Source organism: Rhopilema esculentum, chromosome 10 (assembly GCF_057945365.1).
Source record: "Rhopilema esculentum isolate cy_ngs chromosome 10, ASM5794536v1, whole genome shotgun sequence".
Taxonomy (NCBI): domain Eukaryota; kingdom Metazoa; phylum Cnidaria; class Scyphozoa; order Rhizostomeae; family Rhizostomatidae; genus Rhopilema; species Rhopilema esculentum.
Window position 1 is genome coordinate 10,178,924 of NC_142824.1, and position 23,853 is coordinate 10,202,776.

General features: G+C 36.6%; 5 protein-coding genes across 5 annotated transcripts; 2 read left to right on the forward strand and 3 right to left on the reverse strand.

Annotated features, from left to right (window-relative positions):
- Positions 1 to 8: 8 nt before the first annotated feature.
- On the reverse strand, positions 9 to 23,694 carry LOC135690919 (HHIP-like protein 2). The gene is made up of 7 exons (XM_065208618.2): positions 22,854 to 23,694; positions 22,082 to 22,367; positions 21,319 to 21,644; positions 2,133 to 2,262; positions 1,667 to 1,809; positions 1,119 to 1,200; positions 9 to 470 (listed from the first exon to the last, which is right to left on the reverse strand). Exons 1-7 carry the CDS (start codon positions 23,692 to 23,694, stop codon positions 224 to 226), a joined length of 2,055 nt encoding a protein of 684 aa, XP_065064690.2. The 3' UTR covers positions 9 to 223.
- On the reverse strand, positions 4,799 to 5,821 carry LOC135686063 (adenosine receptor A3-like). The gene has a single exon (XM_065202217.2). The coding sequence runs from the start codon at positions 5,819 to 5,821 to the stop codon at positions 4,799 to 4,801; it is 1,023 nt and encodes a 340-aa protein (XP_065058289.2).
- LOC135691000 (galanin receptor 2b-like) lies at positions 8,444 to 9,526 on the forward strand. The gene has a single exon (XM_089110677.1). The coding sequence runs from the start codon at positions 8,444 to 8,446 to the stop codon at positions 9,524 to 9,526; it is 1,083 nt and encodes a 360-aa protein (XP_088966803.1).
- Positions 12,805 to 14,593, reverse strand: LOC148959288 (octopamine receptor beta-2R-like). The gene has a single exon (XM_089110678.1). It carries the CDS (start codon positions 14,591 to 14,593, stop codon positions 13,577 to 13,579), a length of 1,017 nt encoding a protein of 338 aa, XP_088966804.1. The 3' UTR covers positions 12,805 to 13,576.
- Positions 16,294 to 21,319, forward strand: LOC135690992 (adenosine receptor A3-like). The gene has a single exon (XM_065208704.2). It carries the CDS (start codon positions 19,330 to 19,332, stop codon positions 20,494 to 20,496), a length of 1,167 nt encoding a protein of 388 aa, XP_065064776.2. The 5' UTR covers positions 16,294 to 19,329; the 3' UTR covers positions 20,497 to 21,319.
- Positions 23,695 to 23,853: the final 159 nt, after the last annotated feature.

Consider the following 23,853-nt stretch of genomic DNA (forward strand, 5'->3'; position numbering starts at 1 on the left):
GATGCGGATTTCTGCAACTGTTGATATTCAATAGATTTCTAGCTTTTTGTTTACTGAATACACAAATAGGTTTAGTGAATACATTAAGAGATTCGAATTTTTTTAACAAATGCTGCATTCTCGGTTAAGCCTTACAAACAGTGATAATAAGAAGGTTGTTTAGACTAAAAGAAAGCTTAAAAAGGTATGTACAGGAAGCTAGAAATTGACAAACATCTGCTTCTTAGAAAACACGTTTGCAATATCCACATGCTTTCTTGCAGTAAAGTTGCCCCAAAATTCGATGCCTCTTGCATAACCACGACTGCGAATTCATAAAACGGCAGAAATATCTAGTATCATTGCATTCCAGTTTCGGCTTTTTGTATTCACCGGTTACACTTTGAGAGTCATCAATTTTGCGTTTTTTAACGTTCTTTAATACTCTGGGCTTGGAAAAAAAGCTTCTGCATATTTCAGGATCGCTCCGTCTGTCAGAGAGAGGACAAATACAAATTTGTAAAAACAGCAATGATCCAGTGAAATAATGACAAAAGCTGAATGGCTGAAAGAAGAATTTTCATTTTGTTGTTGTAGACTGTCGACAAAATGAAAAAGCGAATTTTTTGGGGGGAGAGGAGGGGGAGCTCAGATAAATACGACAAGGGGGGATCTATTAAAGAGCCCTACACCTTTTACAGGTTTGGCTTTGTACAATGCGGAGAAAAAAGGGTTGGACAAAGTGCTCATTATCTTCGGGTGCCCACCTTTCCTTCGAGAGGAGTGCTCTTCACTACATTTATTTTCCAGAGAATGCTAATTTGACTGTTATAATTAGCTGTTGTATTCTTGATAGAAAATTTCTTCGGCTATCCTCTTATCTCTCCTGAGCACTTTCTTGAAAAGTTTGGGGAAAAGTCACAGGCCTTACGTTCCGTAAAACGTTGAGGTTCAGAACTCTTCCCGTTCTCTCCTTTGATACCCTCTGTGCTTTTTGGGCTAAATAATTTTTGGAAACATTTTGCCATTAATCATTCATGAAAGTTTTATGAATAAGCAAAGGTACTTGAATGTACTTCCTTGATTGATACAACTGCACCTTGATTTAAAGATATTTAATCAAAATAATGCGTATATACCTTACTGGGTCTACCAGTTTGTAAAGTGCACCAAAAGCTTGGGACGCTGAGGGCCAGTAGACACTTGCAAAGTATAATTCACCTGCAGAGAGAGAAGAGCTGTTGAAAACGTTGCAATATATATTCACTACGTATAACTGCAAAGACATTTTCTCGCATAGATTGAAAAAGCCTGGATAGAAGGTCGCGCTGAAGTCTTCACAGAAAGATTTGCAACAATCCGGTCCGAGAAACGAATAGCAATGAAAGTGACAGCAGATATTTTCACTGACATCGCGGTATTTCAGAATGAGCGTCGCTTGCCTATATTTTATACACGGATTTATGAGAAAATGTATTGGTAACATGTGATTTTGATTGTCAGTTCCAATACACAACAACATGCCATAATCTAGCATACAGGAACTTTTATCTAGCATACAAAACTCTTTTTGTTGAATATAGTTCTGCTGTTAAGAGTATTAAAGCAGCAAACTATTTGCATTTTCACATGAAACTTTTCTTAGGTTAATGCCAGCTTTAAGCTATGTTTAGTCTATTCAACAAACCGGTTTCATCTTCGCCAAATGACAAGATGTGCGGTGCGTGCTGATCCTGCAATGCATTGTTGCACATGCTCTGGTTTCCGATCACTATCTCTTCAGAGATCCACTTTCCAGTCTTCAAATCTTCTTCCGCAGCAAACATACGACTTACAATAAAAATAAACGGCAGTGAGATTATCGCTTTACAATTTTGTCAAAACAGCTGCTTCTTTAAAAGAAAAACCGTTAGCGACATACAAACAAACAATGCGCTTTGAATTCAATTTTTGCAATCGATTCCATAATGTAAAACTTTAACAAAAACAGACGACCAAGCAATATAGCAAAATATTAAAGATCAATTTAAACGATCGTTGTTCATTTAACGATTTTACTCTAAAAATTATGGCTTTGACATGAGAATATTAATTCATTTCTAGCGAATATAATTGCAACGAATAGAGAAAATGAATTCGTGTTATTGCCATACCCAGAGACAGTGTCTGCGTAGATATAGCGCCCTTGCAATGCCGGATTCTGACACCCTCTGTAGACGTAGCCACCGACAATAGATTTACCAACGGTGTGATTGTAAACAATAATCGGGGGTTTGTAGTTTTCTGCAACCAACAAAAAGATATCGACATACCAAACTCCAATATTAACTTAACACAAAAATGTAGAACGTGTATCAAGTACCACATCATCTTTATTTATACCTTAAGCCATAGAGCATAATTTGAATCGTTTTTGAAGTCTGACTCCTTCAGCAATTCCCCCTTGATGTTTTCAATGTAACCTTACCAGCAATGCGATTGTGGACGTCCCTGCTAAGGAGCATTCCAGCAGTCGCAAGGACGACACATGAAAGAGTTAGAAGAGGCAAGAGAATCTAAGATGCAGACTTTCAGCTACTTCCAACAACTTTTAAGCCATTGCATTTACAAATTGAATAACAGGGATTTTTATAAGAAGGTAGTAAGGAAAGCTGGGGTTAAATCCACGCCTGATTTTTTCCTTTAAACAGTTCATTGTATCCTTGAAATGAAGCAAACGTTTCCAGCTACCTTGCTTGAACTCACGGCTACTAAAAAGTTATCGTTGCTTGAAAAAAGTTTTTTTAATGAAACCACATGCGAAAAAATTTTCTTTGGAACATTGCTGATTCTTAAAAATCAAGGTCATTATCATCTGTGGCTGAACAAGAATAACGTTGCTGTTGTTGAAGAGGACAAAAACGTTTAAGCAAACTTTTGGGAAAAAAGACTGGTCCACCGTGTTCCTGGATGAATTATATTTTAAAAACCAAAAGGTCGTGTAAAGTATATAGAACTATATCTTTATAGGGCTATGCCTGACTGATAATACTGAAGCTTTTTCTGAAGCTCTGAAGCTATTTTCCATTGACTTTTTTTGCCTTAAATCTTCGTGGCTCAAAGATTTTTGAATGAAAACGACTTACAATGCATAGCATATTCCATGGGAATTAGCTGCAGGAGCAGATCCTTGTCCATGTAAAGAGGGAGACAATAGTATTTTGTTTAAAACAATGGAAAGTCAGTGGGGCTGCAGGGGTAAATGTCCCCTAATAAGTATGTTAAATAGTCCCTGTTACACTGACTTTGGGACATGATGATCTAACACAACATAGCACGACACTTTTTGTTGATGATCGTCTGTCAATTTTCTGGTATTTTTCATGCCATTTTCAACAAGGCTTGCACCAAGTAAAAACTGCAAAAGTTATTTGCAACAATCGCCTGCACACAAACTGTAAATGCTAACTTGCTAATTGCATGTCTTTTACAGGCAAGGTTTTTATTGCTAACTTTTCGCTTTATATCAAGGGACGTTTGGCAGCAGTTTTTCGATAGCTTGAGACAGGAAATAATCAACCGAAGTAAAAAAAATAGCAGAATTCTAGAATGAACAATGTTGTTAGTGGTAGCAACGAAATGGTAGCGATAATATAATCAATATTCCTGTTTTTGCAAAACGATATCTTTAAGAGTCAAAACCGTCGCTAGGCAAAAAGATCTTCATAAGAATAAACTGTATATGAGCATGTAGCTTTGAAGAATAAGCGCAATGTGACGTCTAAAGGGCGCAAGCATTTAGTACTAATGATATCAACAGGTTATTTAGATTGATTGTATTGTATAGATTATTTAATGTTGGTTTTTACAATAGTGAAAACACACGCTCTCTCTCTGTGGGTACCTTATCCGATCCGGGCGTTGGCGATCATGTCTCTCCACACAATCCTATTCTTTGTGTTGCGTAACAATTCTACTTCGCTCAATCCAGTACACTTGCACAAGCTAGAAATATATGCTAGTCTTGGTCTTCCTCGGCTCTTTTTACCTTCAATTTTCTCAGTAACACACTAATTAAGACTATCATAAAGCAACTTCAAGGATTTCATAAGACAGATTACTTACTGCAAAACGAGCACGCGCACTTGTTAGGATTTTCATATTGCATATTTACGTGTTAATGTTTTATATGTGAATATAGCAAAATGTCAAATTCAACTTCGTTTAGTCTTTGGATCTTTAAAAGAAACAGCTTTTTAATATGCACGGTATTAAAAAATACCGAGTAATTGTCATTACTATATTTTCATCTTTAGTATTTCATTTATTCCTGTTTTTTCCTACAATTTTTATTTCTACTATTTTTGTCATTCTATTAATATTATTGTCGTGATAGTTATTGTTATTATCGCCAATTTGCACTCCTTTTCTTACTTACAATTTTACTTTAACGTAGTATTGGGTATAATGAATCCATTCTTGATAATAACATACAGCTAGAAACCTAATATTACAAAAGTAAAGGTGAAAAATACTAACATCTCGATATTACGTCATGCGAATAAAGTCAAATTAAAATAAACTAAATTAACGTAGAGATATAAATAAGATATTACAAGTTACATGTTTAGCTTTCAAATCACAGCGGTGGTGCTAACGATTTTCTTGATTCAATTTTTTCTAAACAATAACGTTAACCGCATCTCCATTTCGAACAAGATGTTACGAAAAATCTGACGACTGCAATGGTTATGTATTCAGGAACAGGCGCAATAAAACTCTTTAGTTTCATTTAACGTTCTCTCCGCTGCCCTGTCCTTGCAAAAAACGGCTACAAAAACTAATGACTAGTTTCCTGCTCTATTTGATAACTTCTGCAAATTGCGTGATAAATCTTTCGAAATCCTCTTTGAAAATCACGCTGTCTCATCGCATATAATATCGGGTTCACTGCCGAGTTGCCATACGCACACAACAATACAAGTGTCTCGAATATGTGTGGCGTTTCAACATTAGAAACTTTCAAAACAAAGAGTAAGATAACGGGGAGCCAACAGAAGAAGAATGCAACCATCATGATGATCAATGTATGTACAAGACGGGATTCAACAGCACTAAGGAGGCCCAAATCTGGTCGACTAGCTCCTTGCACAATTGCGCTTGCTCTCATGCGACGGAGATGGGACCGTGTCATTTGGTAGAGTTTGAAATAGCAGAATGTCATTGTAATTGTAGGAAACACGATAGCAATTGCAATCAGAGCTAAAAAGTATGAATCACCAGAAGCATTATCGAGGTAAGGGGCGCATTGGTGACCACCTGTACTAAACGAATAGCGACTCCATCCTGCTGCAGGTCCTACCGCAAACACTGACGCGACAATCCAAATCAGCAATACTGTACAATAAGCTTTCCTTCTCGTGAAGGTACTCTGCAATCTGTATCCAACAGTTGCATACTTCTGAATACTAATTGCAGCAAGTGTAAGAAGCGATGCAACAACAAACAGAACAAGTCCAACTCCATTGAGAATGCAGAACCATCTTTTGTGCAGCAGAAAGTGCTCTACACTCGCAGCTAGTGATAGCGGTAGTGCAATAAAGCCTACACCAAGATCAGTTATCGCCAGGTTTGTGAGAAAAATCCCAGTGATGGTCCGCATTTCCTTGATCGTAGTTAGACAATACAATGTCATAAAATTGCCAATAATTACGACTACCATAAATAAACTAAGAAGAACAATCTGTAGCCAGAAAAACCAAAGTGCATCGTGATGCTCTTGATGCTCGTGGTTTGCTTTTGGTGTCAGTGTCGTTGTTGGACTTAGAGTGGTATTTAGGGTATCGTTGAGAAAATTTGTCATCTTCAGCAGAAAAACTCAGCTCTGGAGTGCGTATTCGTACGTCTAGGCTTCAGGAGTTGAGAAAAACAAAACAAACAGATTCGAGAAAAGAGCTATTTCATCTACTTCACCGCAATCAAAATTTATTTCACCTTCATTCATCATCTACAAATGCCTGGATTCAGCGACTTCTGCAATTAAACTGATAACCACAGAGTCCATACCGTGTACTTTCATGGTGGTATTATTAGCAAACTATTACAGGTATTATTTAAACATATTTTTCTCGAGCGCAATCGTCTTCATCTTTTTATAGTATTTGCTGTCAAATCACGTGACGTAAGACCCAGGCTCTTTTTATGACGCAAACAGCCGCTGTGTTAAAAGCTAACTATTGAAAAGGATGCATTTTTGACAAATGATTTAGCCAAACCATTGATTGCATTAGTTAAGATTAGAAGGATTTACCTAGTTTCAGGATGAACGACAAACAGAGATTTCGCAATGATGTTTGAAAAATGCATTGTTGTGCCCTACAGCTGGTGCCGACCTCGAGGCGATGCAGTTACGCTCATAAGTTCAGCCAAATATAATAGAATCTTTGTTCTTCATTGATATTTTTTTCATAGGTGTCTCTGCCTAAAACCTTGTTCGTTTTGTGTATGACCGAAGACCAGTTAAATGATAAAGCATTTGGCGTCTTAAATCATAGAAGCAATTATTCAAAATGAAAGCTTTTCACTATTTGTGCTTTTGGTACATTTGGGGCCAAAAAACTCTCAAAACCTCTCCCAAAGTCTCGCATTGCTAGAGAAAAGAGGATTTGTCGTAAAAAAATTAGCAATTCTCTTAAAAACAGAAAAGAGCCTTAACGTGATTTTGCCATCAGCAGCTGGAAAAAAGCATGATCAACTTCAGATTTGAAAACCTTTACTTATGGAATATGCCATTTTTAACGTCATATCTGCCTGTTTGTTTCCACAATTTCCGGAATGTGCATCAAAAAATCTTGCCTATTTAACAAGCACCTGCTTGGTTTTCCCAATTTGTTCTCTGACGTGGCAAATATATATTTCAGCTATTTCTTAAAAGGCAAACACGTATTGCAAAAGGACTTTATGTTAGATTTCATTTGAAAGCTTTCAAATCAAATTAGAAAGTACCCGCAAAGTGTAATTGAATTATCAGTATTATCGCAAAGTCATTGCATGGCTTAGTTTGAGCAACGAAAAAAGGGAGGTTACATATTCCCTATTCTCTATTCTTTGGTTTGAGGGCGTTAAACCTGCATGGTTTGACAGTTGGCATATAAATCTTTCCATCAGGGATATACTAGTCAATCTAACGCGAATCGTAGTAATTATTTTTTGCAATCTGTTCCTCCAGATGCGTAACTGGAATAAGTAAAATTATATATATATATGATTTTCCGGAACGCATTTCATCCTTTCAATGAGGAATCGTTAGCCTATTTCCTATATATATAAATATATATTTATAATATCTATATATATAAACATCTCCTGAAGAGTGAGTTACTCACGAAACAGGCTTGTAGAGATAAACCATGTAGTCTTATTTTCTTCAACTCTATGATATATTTATAATATGGATACATATTTAAAATTTGCCTTATTCATGGGTATCTTACGCTTATGATTGTAAGATACAATGTATAATGCTGTGAGAGACACTTTCAAATAAAATAATTCAAAGCAGCTTGGCTGGTGATGAGAAACTTTCAAAAAGAAAATTATAACAAAAGAGTGCAGGAAAGAACGATAAACAAAGTTAAAGTGGCAAAATAACTGAGATTTGTACAGCAATTATCAAATAGCTTAGATAAATGATGAGGAAATATTAGCAAATTGTCGAGTACTCAGTTTTGGCATCGTTGTGAATGTGTGAATGGTACGGCAAATTTTGGTACGGCAAAGTTTGATGTCTAAGAAGCCTCTTTTCCCACTTACATGGGAACGAGGTTTCAATAATGACAGCAACAGACAGAAGGTACTGGAATGTCAACTAATAAACAACTCGTCAAGATTTGTGAATTAAAAATTAGCAAAAAATGTCGATACCAAAATACCTGCTAGCAAGAACTTCATTTCCAATAGATCGCAAAAAGACAAACAAAACAAATGGTGTTCTTTACTGTGAAAATCCTAATAACAGTTAGGTGGTGGCATAATGGCAAGCCCATGTAATGCATAAAAAACTAGAATTTGCGCCCAATTAATTCATGCCCATTGTGCCGATTACGAGCAGCGCTTGGTTATCATAACTGCCTTTTCGGTGTTAGAGCACTTTTACTTAGTATAAAAAAGAAAAGGAAGAACAATTAACTGTCATATTGTATAATTCGATTGAATCTCATCCGCTTGTTAAAAAGCGTAGGGATATGTGCTTTTCATACTCATAGAATCAAGCTGCTGTTAATACTGAAATACAGGTGTCGGCATTTGAGTATCAGACGGTACCGACAAAACCTTTATAAGAATATACATCTCTCAGCCCGTTGTTATGCTCAAATCCGTACAGATTAAATTCCAAACGAGTCTCTTTTACAGCTGAATAATCAGATGCATGCAAATCGCGTTATAGCTGTTGGTTCCATCTTTTCATCGCCATCTCTAGTAGGGTATGGCTGTGTACACTTTACATGGGATGGTTAATGTAACAATGATGCCAGATTCACATGGCCTAGAACAACAAAGCTACCAAGGGGTAGCAGTACAAACGATCCAGATTGTGGTTTTGACGCTTACATTCTTCATAGTTGTTTTTGGAAATATTGTGATGTTGCATTGCCTATTGTCAATTAAAGAAATGAAAAATACAACTGGCATGCTGTTAATAAGTCTAGTAACAACAGATCTTGGAGTTGGTATCTTCTGCATACCATTTGCCATTGCCACAACGGCTGATCATGATCTTGTGCATGGTCGATTATTCTGCAACATGACGGGATTTTCATTGATACTGTTTTTAGATTCTTCGCTCCTAACAATGGCTGTGATAAGTGTACAAAAATATATGACAATAGGATACTCGCTGCAGCCACGATTTACTAGAAAGCATGCCTTGTATGGCATTTTAGCAACATGGACGATATCTCTACTGTTCGCATCAGCGCCTGCTGTTGGCTGGGATTCTTACGCACATAGTACCCATGGCCATCAGTGTGCACCGTCTGGAAGATATCTGCTAGGTCTTACATATCAAGCAGCTTCACTCACATGCTGCCTTGTGGTACCGACAATCACTATGATGTACTGTAATGGCAAAATTCTAATCTTCCTAAGAGCGCATATGTCCAAAATGAAGGCTAGTGGCATTTCTCGGTCGCGCTTCTCAAAACGGCCCGGTGTCTCAGCAGCTGAACGTCGTATGGTAAAAACATTAATGCTTATGATGCTATTGTTTTTTATCAGCTGGTCTCCGTGCTTTATCTACATGGGCATGGAAATAGCACAGGCAAATTATCCACCCTATCTAGAAGACATAGTATTAGATTTTGCATTTGCCAGCTCAGCAGTCAATCCAATTTTGTATGCGATGAGACATCGCGAGTTTCGAAAGGGATTCAAACTTTCGATTTTAAAATTATGCCGTATGACCGAGAATGCAGACAATCAGCAAACAGGCGATGAGCATTGTGTAAGAAATGTTTTTACAGTGAATATTCGTTTACAAGACATTCATAGTTCGGAAGCATTAATTTGATAACGTAGAAGAACCACAAAGGCAAGAAATGAAGTGAAATAATCCCGTTTGTCTATTGATGTTGGAAGAGGGCAGAGTCAATTAAAGTAGCATACTGTGATCAATACCCAAGAGAGTTGCACTAAAAACATTGTACCTCGAAGCATTTTTAAACAAATGAAATCTGGATTGGAAAATCATAGATCCATCGGATTCAAGACTGTCGCAACTGCCACAAGATAACTCGTGTTGTTTAATTTTGGAAAGCAAGGTTTTGTCCATGCGACAGGCCAAAATCTCAATTATGCTGCAGTTGTAACAATACAGTTCAAAACCCATACTTCGATTATGGTACAGAATTGGTGGCACCGCGTCAGCTTATAACTGTGATGGCAAAAGTTTTAAGTGAAATGGCTTCTGCCTTCTGTTATTTTGTTATGGGCGTTTCGTTGAAAAAGATAGCTTCTTTTTATTTGATATGTTTTTGCACAATAGGGAGTTTACAATTTCATTGTTTTTTTTTAGAATCGCGATCGATTAAAATTAGACAAATGTACTGAAATTTATAACCACCCTTAGAGATTATTATGAGTACAATACAAGAACAATTTTGAAACCTCGTAATTTCTTTTCTGATAGGTTTGCCATTTTCCATTAATAATAATTTGGGTAGTCAAAGTCATTAAAATTATAAGTCTATATTTATAGAAATAAATGATAATAATTAGTTCCAAAACATAATAGTTGCATAATCTTGAAGTTGATTCTGCTAAAATTTTAGGGAAACATTTTAAAAAACAAATAATGCAATAGAGTGTTTGAGTGCAATGTTATAAAAAATTATATTTTTGTAATTTTTGACTTTTAAATACATTTTCAAATGCCACTGAAAATGAAAAATCAGATTAAATAGTTTAAAAATTCGGTAAGATAATACAAATATAAGACTTGTTTTATAGCAATTGTAATTGATGTTGCACATTTAGTGGTATATTAAAGTGTTCCTTCAGGATAAGTGGTCAGAAGAGAAAAATGTTCAAAAATATAATATATTCTTAGAAATACATAATGGATTTTCTCAATAGATTATAGAATTGATTTTTATGACGTCATCTCTTAAGTACTCTATAAGTATAACTTCTCAATGCAGAGCATAATTTTGACATTGCTGAAGACTACTTGAAACATTCTCAAACTGCAGGTGTAGGTACGTGTTTTCATTTCTTCGTTTGCACCATTCAAACGAAGACGGACCTTGTGAATGGGTGACAAGTCAATTGGTTTTTTTTGGAAGTTAAGCAGGCTTCTTTGAATGGAATAAAAGTTATCTGGTATTGTAGACCAGATCTGTGCAGACAAAGAATGCTAGATTAATCTTGTTTCTCCTTAAATGTTGGAAAAACAAATCTTCGCAGTTTTCATTGCAGATATTATGCGGCATTTCTCTGATATCATAGGATTCCGTTTTTCAATATAAATTTGAAGGAAAACACTACATCTAAACACAATAACATGTGTTTTTCAATGTGTCTTTTCCATCCTTTTTTCTCAAATGTTTCTTACCAGTTGTCAGTAAAATTTATTATGTTTTGTGAAATATATTTAGGAAATTCTTTGCTGCTTCTGCGCTGCCAATCAACGTTATATCACTGAAATTGGTTGCTTTTGAAGATTCATAGCCCTGTGTTCTTTATCGGGTTTCAAATGCAAAGGAAATTAAACATTTTTAAATAATTAAAGACATATTGTCCGTATTGCTTTAAGCGTCGTAAATAAGGTCAATGGAGAGCCGTTGCCCCTCAGAGAGAAAGTCCATTAGCAGGTTTTGTTTCATATCAAATGTTTTGACTGCAAAATTTTATGTTCAGATGTTTTAAAATGTTTATTGAAATGTTGTTTTAAATTTTAGTGCAGTTCCCTCAATAAATGATATCATCGATAAATCTTCAAGACTTCATTAATTTCTAATAGGCAATGTAAAAATATGAAGGCCTGACTGCGAAATCCTTACAAAGAAACAAGATTTGGATCGAATTTTATGTTGAGAAAAACTTTTCGAAACCTACCAACCACCACCCATCTCCCCGCATACCTACTTCACGCAGAAGAAATAACTTTTGGTCGAATCATGAAAGACTCATCTGTGACATGAATCGATAAAACTCATGCCTCTCTTTATCGTTCTTCTCTGACAATTTTGTTAAGAATATCTCTGACTGTATTCGACTATGAGAGATGCTGGATAATCAAAACCCTAGACGACATACATGAAGAGTGACAAATTTAGGAATAGATGCAAAAGGAGAAATTTAAAAATCAAAATGATGACGTAATAAAGGCTGAGCCGAGTCAAAAGAATGCTTGTACCTTTTCTGTTAGTCAGTGAGGGTCAGTCTATCAGTCACTGCACTAAATATTTGAACATTTTCTATTGCATCATCCTCTCCCCTTTCAAAGAATGTTGCTTCGAGCCAATATTTCAACGACGTGAACTTCGTAGGGGTATTGTTGGCAAAAATATCGAGGCATTTGCAGTTTGGTTTTAGGTTATCACAGGCGAATTCGCATGAAAGTAGGAAAAGGTCTCATTTTTCGCAGCAACTGATTACCAACCGGAGCACGAACGATTAACTTGTGTTCTGAGAAAATAATTCATAAACATTAGCCTAGCTGCAATTTTGAAAATTTGCTTTCCAGCGGTATTTTCTACCGGGAATAGCTATTTTTGAATAAACAGCATGATGTTCCAAAGACTTTGTCCAGGATGGTTAATGTTGAAACTTTCAGCATTTTTAGGGATAATTTTCGATTTTTGCTTAAATTTTTTAGACATAATGAACTTCTTTATTGAAGTGCTTGAAATGCTAAAAACGGTGCTTTTAGTTTTGATATCAACTTTTAATACACCAATTCGACAAGAAATCTGGAGCAACAGAATTTACAGTATAAATTAGAAGCATTGTACTGTATTTGTATTGTATTGCATTGTATTGCATTGTATTGTATTGTATTGTATTGTATTGTATTGTGTTGTGTTGTGTTGTGTTGTGTTGTGTTGTGTTGTGTTGTGTTGTGTTGTGTTGTGTTGTGTTGTATTGTATTATATTGTAGTGTATTGTGCTGTTTTATGCTGTGTTGTTCTGTATTGTGTATTTATAGTGTATTTATAGCGTATTATGCAAAGTTTTGGAATATTTGTAAATATGGGTGTGGAGGCAACTCAACAACGTTATGTTTTTTGCCTCCATCTCAACAATGATCGACTTGAGTTTTGCATTTAATTTCAATTTTGATAAAATTGCATACTCAGCTCGAGCAGTCTCATTAATGAAATTATATTTAACAAAGCCTTTATTTACCAATCTGATCTGCTTGGAATTATATATTTGAAGCGATTAGTATATACATGAAACTATAAGTAGTTAATGATTCATGGTAACCTGCGCAAACTTTTGGCATTAGTTTGCATCAGCAATTCGGGTCCTGAGCCTTTGCTTTCAGGTTTCTCGGCACAACATTTGTCATATACGTACAAGCACTGTCAATAATTACAGAGTCAATCATTGTTTTTTCAGAAATAAATAGTTTCCAAGATTATAGTTGCTTCAAGATTGAAAGTAAAAGAGAGCATCCAACAAAATTGTGTTTTCTGTGTGCAGCAAAATATTCAGCATTTTTGATAGTCTTAGAATTTGCAGGACCAATGGCTGCGTTTGACTACAGCTTCCTCGTTTGTCCTTATCACCTTCCAGCTCGAAAGCTCCCGAATTTTGCTTGTTATACTTGTTTTCTTTCAATCTTGGTCAAAATTATAGTTGGCAGGTCTGATCAAAACTATTAATTACCATATGCTTTCTTTTTTCCCATCAAAGAGTGAAGGATTCAGGTAGTAGCAAAACTGCGACAGATGTAGTTAGAAGAGACTTACAAGCATTGTTTAGATATCGTCATCAGAAAACGATATACTCTATCGGCAAATTCTAAATGTATTCCAAGACGGACCAGCGATGAATTTACCTTGTTTGTTGAGATCCTGTCAACTGAATTCCCACCAGACCCATTACTATTGTTTCACAGAGAAGTTGATGATGTGCCTTGCTTGATTGTAGCTGCATTGACTTGCATCTCTACTCCACGTGCTTCTTCATCTTCTCTTCTACAGAATTTTGGTATGCACATCTTCAAAACGTTCTTGAACCCTCTGCGGAAATCTTGATGCCGATAAGCGTATATAATTGGATTCAAAGTGGAGTTTCCGTATGCCAACGTTAATGCAAACACTTCATACTCGAGCGGCTCTTCGACTTTTGCAAACTCTAACATTACTAGTATTCCTGAAGGCAACCAACAAAGCAGGAAGACTATCCCAATAATGATAAACGTATTGATCATTCGTGTTTCTTGTCGGCTCGTGCGTCTACTGTCGCTTTGCTGGCGCACTGAAACTTTAGGTGAGGACGTGACTGCACTTACCCTCATTCTTGTGTTATGCTGTCTTGTCGTCTTATACAATCTTACGTAGCAATAACTCATAACACTCACAGGAATTACAAGGCCAACTATAAAAATTGAAGCACTGTAGGTTCTTCCAGAAATTTCCCAAGCAAAAGGTCCGCACTGGTAACCATCTTTGCTTGTTGCATAGTAGCTCCATCCTACTACAGGCGCCAGACCAAAACCAACTGAAATAAACCATAAGGCAATTATGCAGCGTATTGCAACTTTCTTGTCAAACCGTGATCGCATGTTGTAGCTGACACACATGTGCTTCTGAACACTGATGCAAGTTAGAGTGAGTAGCGATGATAGTAAGAATATCACCATGCTGGCTCCGTTCAGGTCGCAGAACCATTTATTGGACAAAAGCGTATGGTTATGCGCAGATACAAGTGAAACTGGCAGGCTTATCAGCCCTACGCCAAGATCGGTGACTGCAAGATTCATAAGAAATATCCCTGTAACTGTCTGCATTCTTTTTATTCGTGAAGTGCAATATAACACGAGAATATTTCCACAAATTGCCATCACAGAAAGGCTGATAAAAGCAATCGTTTGAACAATTGTTATCCAGCTGAAATCTCGATGCATTTTCCTGCTTGTCTATCCTTTCCAGCCTGTTCTTCTTTAAAAAGAGTTTCTTCACTACAAAAGAACTTTATATGTGATCGTCAATCGTCGTCTTTGTATCCTGCTTATAATGACATGCATTCTTTAACCTCTTGCATAAAAGTGACGTCTCATCATCCCAGTTGATTATAACTTCTCAAACGATAACCTGATTATAACCTTGGAAATTAACGAAAACAGTGGGAAAAAGTCAGTATAACGATAATCTACAGATGCTTTAAACATGAATTGATCATTAACTGTTATGCAGAATTGCAATGACCTTCCCTGTCTCTAAAGAAATATAATTGATCTTCTTTGTAGCCATTTGTAACTAGAGATTACTTCATATCAATAATATTCAAATCTAATGTCTCTATTGCTGCCATCTGAATTGGAGTTATAAGAAAAGCTGTATATATAGTAGAAGAGAAAACATATTAACACTCTTATGTTATATCTCCGTTGCCAGCGAATGATTTGAGGAAGTTAACTACCATCAGAGCTATTTCATAGCTACAAGCAATAACAATACACTTCTTTTGTCCAGAACTCGTTAATTATTAACAACACAGATAATCAATTTGTGATGTCTAGCTGGCCGCCTTCCTCTTATCCTCTACGTAGATGGAAAATAAAATAAAACATATGGTATGCAAGTTTTGTTAATGAACAAGACATCTTAGTGCTTTTCTTTTATCTTCAAAATCACTTCTCTACGTCTCCTAGGTTTCGTTCCAACTGGTCCCTTGTTGAGTCATAACATGTTATTACATATAGACTCTGAAAAATAGAAAATTTTTCTTTAAAAATTACTTTCTGATAGTATAGCTCTCTAGGAACATTTTGTTTTGCATTTGGTGCTCTTGTCGGAGATGCTTTAGCTGCCTAACTCTGCTTTTTGTATCTTGTCTATTAAAGCATGTTTATGACGCACCACTCAACCTTGCTTACTGTGGTATTTCGACTACAGTAGATCAACTAGCAACAAATTTATGAATTTTTTTTCAAGAGAAACATGGTTTTCAAATTCTACCTATATGACCATTAACATGCGATATCTAGGGCGATAAATTGACAAGATAGAAGATTTAGAGCCTGACCAATAATCCTTTCCTCAAAAGATCAAACATATTGAAAACATAACAAATAAATCCCACATTTGACGATTATATTAGTCCATACAATATGAAGGCGTCTCATCTAGTTACGGTGTATTGGATTCACCAAGTGTAGATGTTTTCGTCCAAGTGGTATATTTATTATGCATCGGAAAAAGGGAAGTTTTACCCAAACCAGAATAAACCAGGCATTTTTGTACTTTTCTTACAAAACAGAATAACTTAGTGATAGCTATATGCGATACAGTGTTAAGGTAATATAAGATCCACTTCAAGCAAAGATCACATTTCTTATAGTACTTTTTATAAAAAGCTGTCTTAGATAATTTCAGAATATAAAAGACTCTACGACAAGGGAACTGAAATTATTTCAAAGTCAAGAAACTGTTTCCGTTTTAAAAAAGCAATCTTCACGTGATTCTAAGAGAGTCATGCTTAAAAAACATGTTCTGTTGAAAATAATTTTGTTTTTTATGATCTTTCTCTGTCTTACGTACGAATTTCAGTGAGTTAGAACATTTTGGCTTTTGATGACTTTGGAAACTCTACCTAACAGCTCTCTGAAATGAAGTCTAGTTGAAAAAGGGCTTATTAAAGTTCTAAAGCCAAATGTTCTAACTGAAAAATTGGTTTAGTCTAGAATAGCGTTTTTGAAATCCAATTAATGCAACCACAGACTGTTAAAAGAATGGGTTACTCGAAGAGGGCGTGAAAGTAGGTGATCGGTGTCAGTAAGAAAATAAGACTCAGAGGCTATAGAGGAAATGGTTACAGAGATGCCAAATTTCTACATGTGGCAAAATCATTCTAGGCATTGTTTTCCTAAAGATGCACTTGTTTTGATGGAGTTTGAGCATTCGTGCATTTTTTTATGGAACTTAATTGCTATTTCTGTCACATAAATTTACCAATGTTGTTAGTAATTCGTTGAATGCCTACATGATTATCAAATGTCTTTAAGGCTATTGCGTCATTTATTAAAGCATAAGATGTTTGATTAGGTATTGTTTTGGGAAATATCTAATCATGACCTTACAAATATTTGATTGAATATCACGAACACGCTTCTTTTATGCAATTAAAGGTAATAATTGTACACTTTTCAGATTTCTTTCTAATCAATAATTCATTAAATGTTCCGCTTTCTCACATGCTTGAATTTGAAATTCACCATTTTTCATTTGAATCATGTTTTACGAGTAAAATTTTACACAAGTCACCGCACTTTTTACATAATTACGTTTAGAATTATTTCACTAACCCAGTATTTTCTAGTCAATAATTCATATTTAACATCTATAGTAATTGAAAGTAGAAGCACAGTGACACCAATTGTGGCCAGTACCAATACTTCGTAACACATTTACCCTGCCATGTCATAGTACAGTAAAGCAAAGCTGACAACTTAATTATCACTCTAGATTTGCCTATCTTGTGGTTCATTGTTCGATTGCAGGTATGCGGTTGTCACTTACGTATGTACATGTACACGACTGAAGCCAAATCAATCGTTGCATTAATCTGTACTAAACAAAACCAACTACGAGTCAAAGATTGTTGTTTTAATGTACGGTGTTAGCCTGCATGCAGAATATACTATTTTCAACTTGGCTCCAATTGAGTTTAACTAAGACAATTAATTTTTAATTCAACTCATGGGAGAGGTAGGAAATAGGAGGAAACAGTGGAGCCAAGTTGAGAATCGTAGAGTTTACACGCGGGCTTGTACAATGTATGTTTTGATATCAGCGTGCTTTGTAGTTTACCAGTTTAGGCTACCCCTTAAGAAGATGTTACACTGCTTTGTAAACACTGCCTTTGATTCATTTATAACAAACCGTATGAAAAACATACATATATCCTCTATATGTCCATAAATTTGGAAGAAGCTCGTGGGTAAAAAAAACCTCGACAATTTGTGCTCAGAGACACGTACAATTGAGAAAATTTCCAACGCAAGTAAAGTTGAATATGAACAACGGATCTTTTTGGCTGTAGTCAAGTAGATGACGAGGTGACGAATCTCTTGCAAAAAAGATTTATCGCTCGTCGATTTATCGATTTATCGCAAAAAAGATTTAGGGCTGCAAATCAAATCAATTTTATAGGGATGTCATTACAAGAAGGACCGACTCGCATATGAAATGGATCGACTTCTCAAATTAATTGTGGAGGCTGGACGGATTGGCTAGAAAGATTAGGGGAGTGTCACACCTAATTTGCGCCCCTGCTCTCGTTCAATGAACGTGAGAAGTTTCTGTCAAACTCCTGAAACTGTCAAATAATTGCCAGTTATAGAATTTCTCTTAATCCTGTATTCTTTCGACATTACTTATATTAAAATTCATAAGCCTGTTACGTCAAGTTCAGCTTATAAGAGCCAAATTTGCTATTCGGGCCATTGTTGATTCATTCAATCACAAAGATCAAAGCCAGTGACGTAACTAAACAATATCATTGCAGGAAACCAATCACTCTTCTATTTCATCGAATCGTAGAGCAATTACCATTGATAAGGCTTGTACATAGCATTTCATTTTATAATGGTGGTATTAATAATGAAAAAATAGAAGCAATGTATGTCAGATACCAACAAAACCCTTCTCAACTTTGTCGGAGCAAAATTTTAATACACGACACCAGTAGTGAATGTGTGTACTTCACTTGAATAGGAAATAGGCTCTGTTTTAGAAGATTTGAATGATGTCTGTATTGATAGATAATTGAATGGAGCTTTGGAAATAATCCTGGTTTATAAGGTTAAGAAAAGATATGCAGGAGATGGTCTCATTGAGGATTTGAGTACATAATAATAGAGATTTCTCAGGATTTGAGCTGAAAAAAGACGGAAATTCAATGTCATCGTAAATATAACGGCGTGATCAAATAGTAAAAAATCTTGCAAACCTGGGGTAAAAATTGCTTTGTTTTAGTGATAATTTTCTAAATATCCCTGTTGTTCTAAAAAATTTCGCATGATTTTTAAAATAAGTGGAACACCCTACGAAATAAAGAAGGAATCCAGACCGTTTGATAACATAGCCGTTAGATTTTCAAATCCCATCAAACATCAGAAAGCAGCGTTGCCTATTCATTGTTAATGGTCAATAAAGTGCTTGCTGGCATGATACCAGCAGTCTGGTGGGAGAATCTTTCAGTAGCAACAGAGCTGAGAACTAGGGCGTCTTACTAGGGCGTCTTGCTATTATTTAAAACCATTATTTTGATTTTATCCCGCGAGAATGAGGTTCGGCCTAGTAAGTAAAGAGATTTACGTTGCAAGATTTCAGTGACAGCTGATCGAGAAAAATCGTTCAATATTGTTGAATGCATTGAGTAAACGGATGGTGGCAGACAGCAATTGAAATAGCAAGGTGTAAACAAAGTGAAATCGCTATCAAATGGGCGTTTGCTGGTGTGTAACGAATATCATGATACATTGATACGATGCAAATACTTTAGGGTGATACACTGACAAGAAAGAAAATGTTGATTTGATCATACGCAAAAGGCCTTTAGAATACATGCAAAAAGAGAGATTATCCGTTTGATAAGAAAGCCTGTTTCTCTAGCAAGCATACTACTGACCGTAGCAAAATGTTGAACCTAACAACGGCTACAATTACAACAATTGAAGGAGAGACTAGTATAAACAGAACAAGCAGTGAGCAACATCAACACCATGCAGCATGGCTTCGGATTCTCCGAATCATCATCATGTGTTTACTGATGGTATTGACATTATTCGGGAATACATTGATACTGCTGGGCGTACGCAAAATCGAGGAGCTCAAATCAGTAACGGGTACATTTCTTGCAAACCTTGCTCTTTCAGACCTAGGAGTGGGCCTAGTTTGTTTACCTTTAGCTATCGCAGCTGCAATTGACGAAACTCTACTTCGGAACGCAGCTGTTTGCAACGTTGACGGTTTTTCCTTAGTCCTATTCTTCATCAGCTCTATTTTGACTATGTGTGGAATAAGCATACATAAGTACATCGCAGTTGTGTATGCTATGCAAAGTATTGTTACCAAAAAGCGTGCAATGATCATGCTTTCATTTGTTTGGTTGATATCTATAGCACTTGCTGCTGGGCCTCTGTTTGGCTGGAGCAAATATGTATACAAGTCTGGCAGGCATCAGTGCTCAACACCAGCTCCAGAAAATACAACAACATTGTCGCACATGATATTGCTGCTGAATTTCGGGTACATTATCCCATTGGTAACAATGGTATTTTGCTACTCAAGGCTCTATTGCACGACAAGAAAGCATCTGCGGAGGCTGAAAGCGAATGCCATCACAGACTGCGCAGGAACAACCTCAGAAAGTGATTTGGTCAACACACTTGTCATAATACTATTGACATTTATCATTTGCTGGCTGCCTTTTGTCGTCTACATAGCATTTGGCATTCTCAACCGGCCGATTCCATTCTACTTGCCAACAATTTCTTTCCTCTTTGGCTATGGGAATTCCGCATTGAACCCAGTAATCTATGCCCTAAGACACAGGTCTTTTCGAACTGGATTCTGGGATATAATCTGCCTTCGTTGTAAACCCGACAGACGAAAAGGTAACACCACACTCATTAGCACAGCTGACAGATACAGCCCGAACATCAGGTTGAAGAATGCAACCGGACACAAGGGCACAAGCATGAAGAATTATGTTCCAGCGACGCAATCAAATGGTGAAGTTATTGAGCTCCATTGCAACTTGTCATCGGAACAAAGCATTTCGTTTTTAAAGGATGAACATTAGAGAAGATGACTTTTAACGTGATGCAAAACCCCTGCTACTAAAGACATTTTATCTAAAATCTAAGATCTTGTATCGTTTATGAAACTAACTATTCACAGCACAGAACACTTCACCTTAAAAAGTAGGCCACACAAATACTTTGAAAGTTATTCAATTGCTACGCACCCTTTATTTGACCCAGCGATGGCTTTTTATCACAAGGATCTACCAAGCCATAGTCTTCCCTATACATTGATAATTTTTAAAGCAATTCTTTGAAAGTCTCATTTTAATTTCTAGGACTGTCAAGATGCGGACCTCGGCGCTCCGCTAGCCTGCGTGCAGGCTTTAAAAACTGGAGAAATTTTCTCCTTTTTATAAAGTTCGCACGCAGGCTACGCTCCGCGGGTATGCTCAACAAGACAATATAAAGAAAAGGAAAATAAATAAGATAGAAAAACAAAATATAACTGAAGAACAAAGAAAATAACTCTCTTGTTTCTTGTAGAAAATTAGATGTCAAAGTAAACTGAAGTAAGAATAGCGATAAAATAGCGAAGAATAGAATAGAGAAGCTTCGAGATGTCTAAGAAATGAAAAGGAAGATATTTCAGTTCTTTAAAGAATGCTGAATCGACTTTACGTTTGTTTCTAGGCAGCTTACTAAGGATAGAAGCATTCTGTCGAGACCAGGAGGCCTGAAAAAAGGCTTGTCTCTTGGACTCCACCCCCTCCCCTGACACAGCCTTTCTTTTAACTATTTGATATTTTTTCATACCTTTCCAACTTTACTTTTTCTTACTTTCTTTCTAGAAAGGCAACATAGAAAGTAGAGTTACTTACTCATGAGTTTAGAAATGCAAAGGGTCTTGTCGTAGCATTCGTTCCCTTCCATGGCTCTCCAACCATAGTTTCCACCCTTGACGATTATATCAATCTCCTCGAATTTGTTCTGGCCTACATCTCCACAGAAAACTCTACCCTTTCCCTTCCCAGAAATTGGATCACCGCGATCTTTCGAGCAACGCCACATGTTTCTGGCCCCATAAGCATAAATCTCCGGCCTTGCCCCTTTCGTTTCAATAAAAGGGTTATCTGATGGTATCCTGTACCGACGTCCATCGTAAACATCTACGTCGACCCTCAGAACCTTTCCAAGCAAATTTGTCCTAAAACGAAAAGGATAATTAAGGTTGTTTACCAGATTTGTGAAGATTTCTTTTAATAGAGAATCAGAAAAGGCTTAAAATCGATGTAGCAGATAGGGGTAATGATCACCAGGGTTTTTTTTACTGAGGGGTTCATTGGCTGAAATTCCCTTTTTTAATGGCAAAAAGCAACCAATCTCTCTTTATCTATTGGGTATGTTTGAATATATGTTAAGAGCCCCCTGTTCATATCATAAAAGTACACTCTTGGTAGTCCCTATTTCGAGTAGTCGCAAATAGCTTGAGTATAGCTGGAGATTGTACCAACTTTAAATAAAGAAAGAAAAATAGCTGTATTCCCTGGCTCTTTCAGCTCTACAGCAAAGGTGTATTAAGCTGAAAGGAAAAGAAACCTAGGGAGGTCCAGCTTTTTCTAACCGGGTGCTACTTTGGCTTACATGTTAAGCGAGTTCCCTATTGACCAGTGCCTATCACCGCCACCGCCACCATCACCGGTAACAATATACAAATAGCCATCATCACCGAAAAAGATCATTCCTCCCTCGTGGTTGGCCTCGGGCTCTTCCAGTTCCAAAATGACGACTTCCGATTCTGAATCAGCGACATTAGGGTCAGAACTGGACACAATGAATTCTGATATCCTGATTTTGTGCTTCGGGGAGTCAAACCAATGTCGATCATCATCTTCTGTTTGATTGGTCTTCTGACTGACATTTTTGTCATCTGTTATTAAAACGAGGAAGTGAAAAAATACAAGGAAAACGTCTCCTAAAGCAACATGATGCTTTCCACAAGATGGGTAATAAGTAAGATATTCAACCAGCTTCGTTTCCTTCATTAGTAACTACAACATCTGTTTTATCTAGTGTTAAGAGTTATTATTAAGCCATGTCTCTGTCGCAGAAACGAAATTTAATATCTATTCTGTGGCTCTGTTATATCCAGTATAAATAACTTGTCAATAATAGACATATATCATAAAAGAAAAACCAGAAAAATTTGTGTTGGTTTACAACGCACCCTATTTCAAGGCTTTTTAAATGAAGTATGTCGCCAAGCAACCAAGAAAACGTATATCATTTTAAAAATATTACGTAATATAGTGCTTCGCTATGTAACGCAGAGAATTCATAATGGTGGAACCACTATTTAAAGTAGCAATAAACAAACAAGATGATACAGATTGTAGTTTTCTAAACTATTGAATACCTTGGCATGAGTAGTAGACAAAAAATCTTCCATTGCTAGCAAATTTTGGATGAAATACCATGCCAAGAAAACCTCTTTCATCCCAAGCTTGGCCAGAATTTAGCACCTTTCTCTTCAAATCTAAAAATGGTCTGTTGGATTGCAAATTTCCTTTCACATCAATAACATGAACCATCCCTCTTTGCTCTCCAATAAAAAGACGATTTGTTCCATCGTTAGCTGGGACAGCAGCCAGAGGGTTGAATAGCTTATGCAAAACCGGCTGTACGCACATTGTTCTGGTGTCTTTTTGTGGCTGTTTGGCACTTCTACTTATAACAAAATCATTGACTTGAGGAATACAGTAATCTTTGTCTGCTGGTACAGCCCACTGACAAAAGTCGTTGCTATTAGAATACTCTATGAATTTCCGAAAACTTGGTCTCAGAGGCAATCGCAAGAGCATGTTGCGGCAAACTTTAAATGACTTGAAACAAAATGAATAACATAGGCCAGGGAATCTTTCGTCCTTCTTTGAATAGTTTGTTTTGATTGCCGGTGGAGTTTCTGCGTCAAAAATATGTGCTGCGTATGGGCTGCACTCTGCACAAATTATAGTGCGCAAGAATTCTTCGCACTCTTTGGGAGCTCCAGCTTCCCTGCCATAATGCCTCGCGTAATCATAAAAATTTTGAAGGCTTCTATCTCTTGAAGACGTACAGCAGCCGTACTGAGATGTTTTTTTGCATAGGCCTAGTGGTTTGGCTGATTGGAACGGTGGAAGATAGTCCAAGCATTGCGGATGTCCAGATGCCACGGGCGTATGGTACGCTAGAAGACTAAATATCAACAAAACAAACATGTTATTGATCGTCACTTGGCCAGTCCTGGTTCTTTTTAATTACGACAGATTCAAGCAAGCGCAACCAAAGTGAAACTGGTTCACTGCGATCAAGATCAGTACATCATTTCCGCATCATTGACATCCAGTATTGTCACTAAAGCTGATTTCCATCTCTTT

Excerpts from the sequence above, each read along its gene's own strand:
- LOC135691000 (XM_089110677.1), top strand. The coding sequence starts at position 8,444 with ATGGCTGTGTACACTTTACATGGGATGGTTAATGTAACAATGATGCCA.
- LOC135690919 (XM_065208618.2), bottom strand. The coding sequence starts at position 23,694 with ATGTTTGTTTTGTTGATATTTAGTCTTCTAGCGTACCATACGCCCGTG. Across the intron at positions 1,810-2,132 it reads TACGCAGACACTGTCTCTGG|TCGTATGTTTGCTGCGGAAG; the intron begins GTATGGCAATAA and ends TTTTATTGTAAG. Across the intron at positions 1,201-1,666 it reads ATTTGGCGAAGATGAAACCG|GTGAATTATACTTTGCAAGT; the intron begins GTTTGTTGAATA and ends CTCTCTCTGCAG.
- LOC135690992 (XM_065208704.2), top strand. The coding sequence starts at position 19,330 with ATGTTGAACCTAACAACGGCTACAATTACAACAATTGAAGGAGAGACT.
- LOC135686063 (XM_065202217.2), bottom strand. The coding sequence starts at position 5,821 with ATGACAAATTTTCTCAACGATACCCTAAATACCACTCTAAGTCCAACA.
- LOC148959288 (XM_089110678.1), bottom strand. The coding sequence starts at position 14,593 with ATGCATCGAGATTTCAGCTGGATAACAATTGTTCAAACGATTGCTTTT.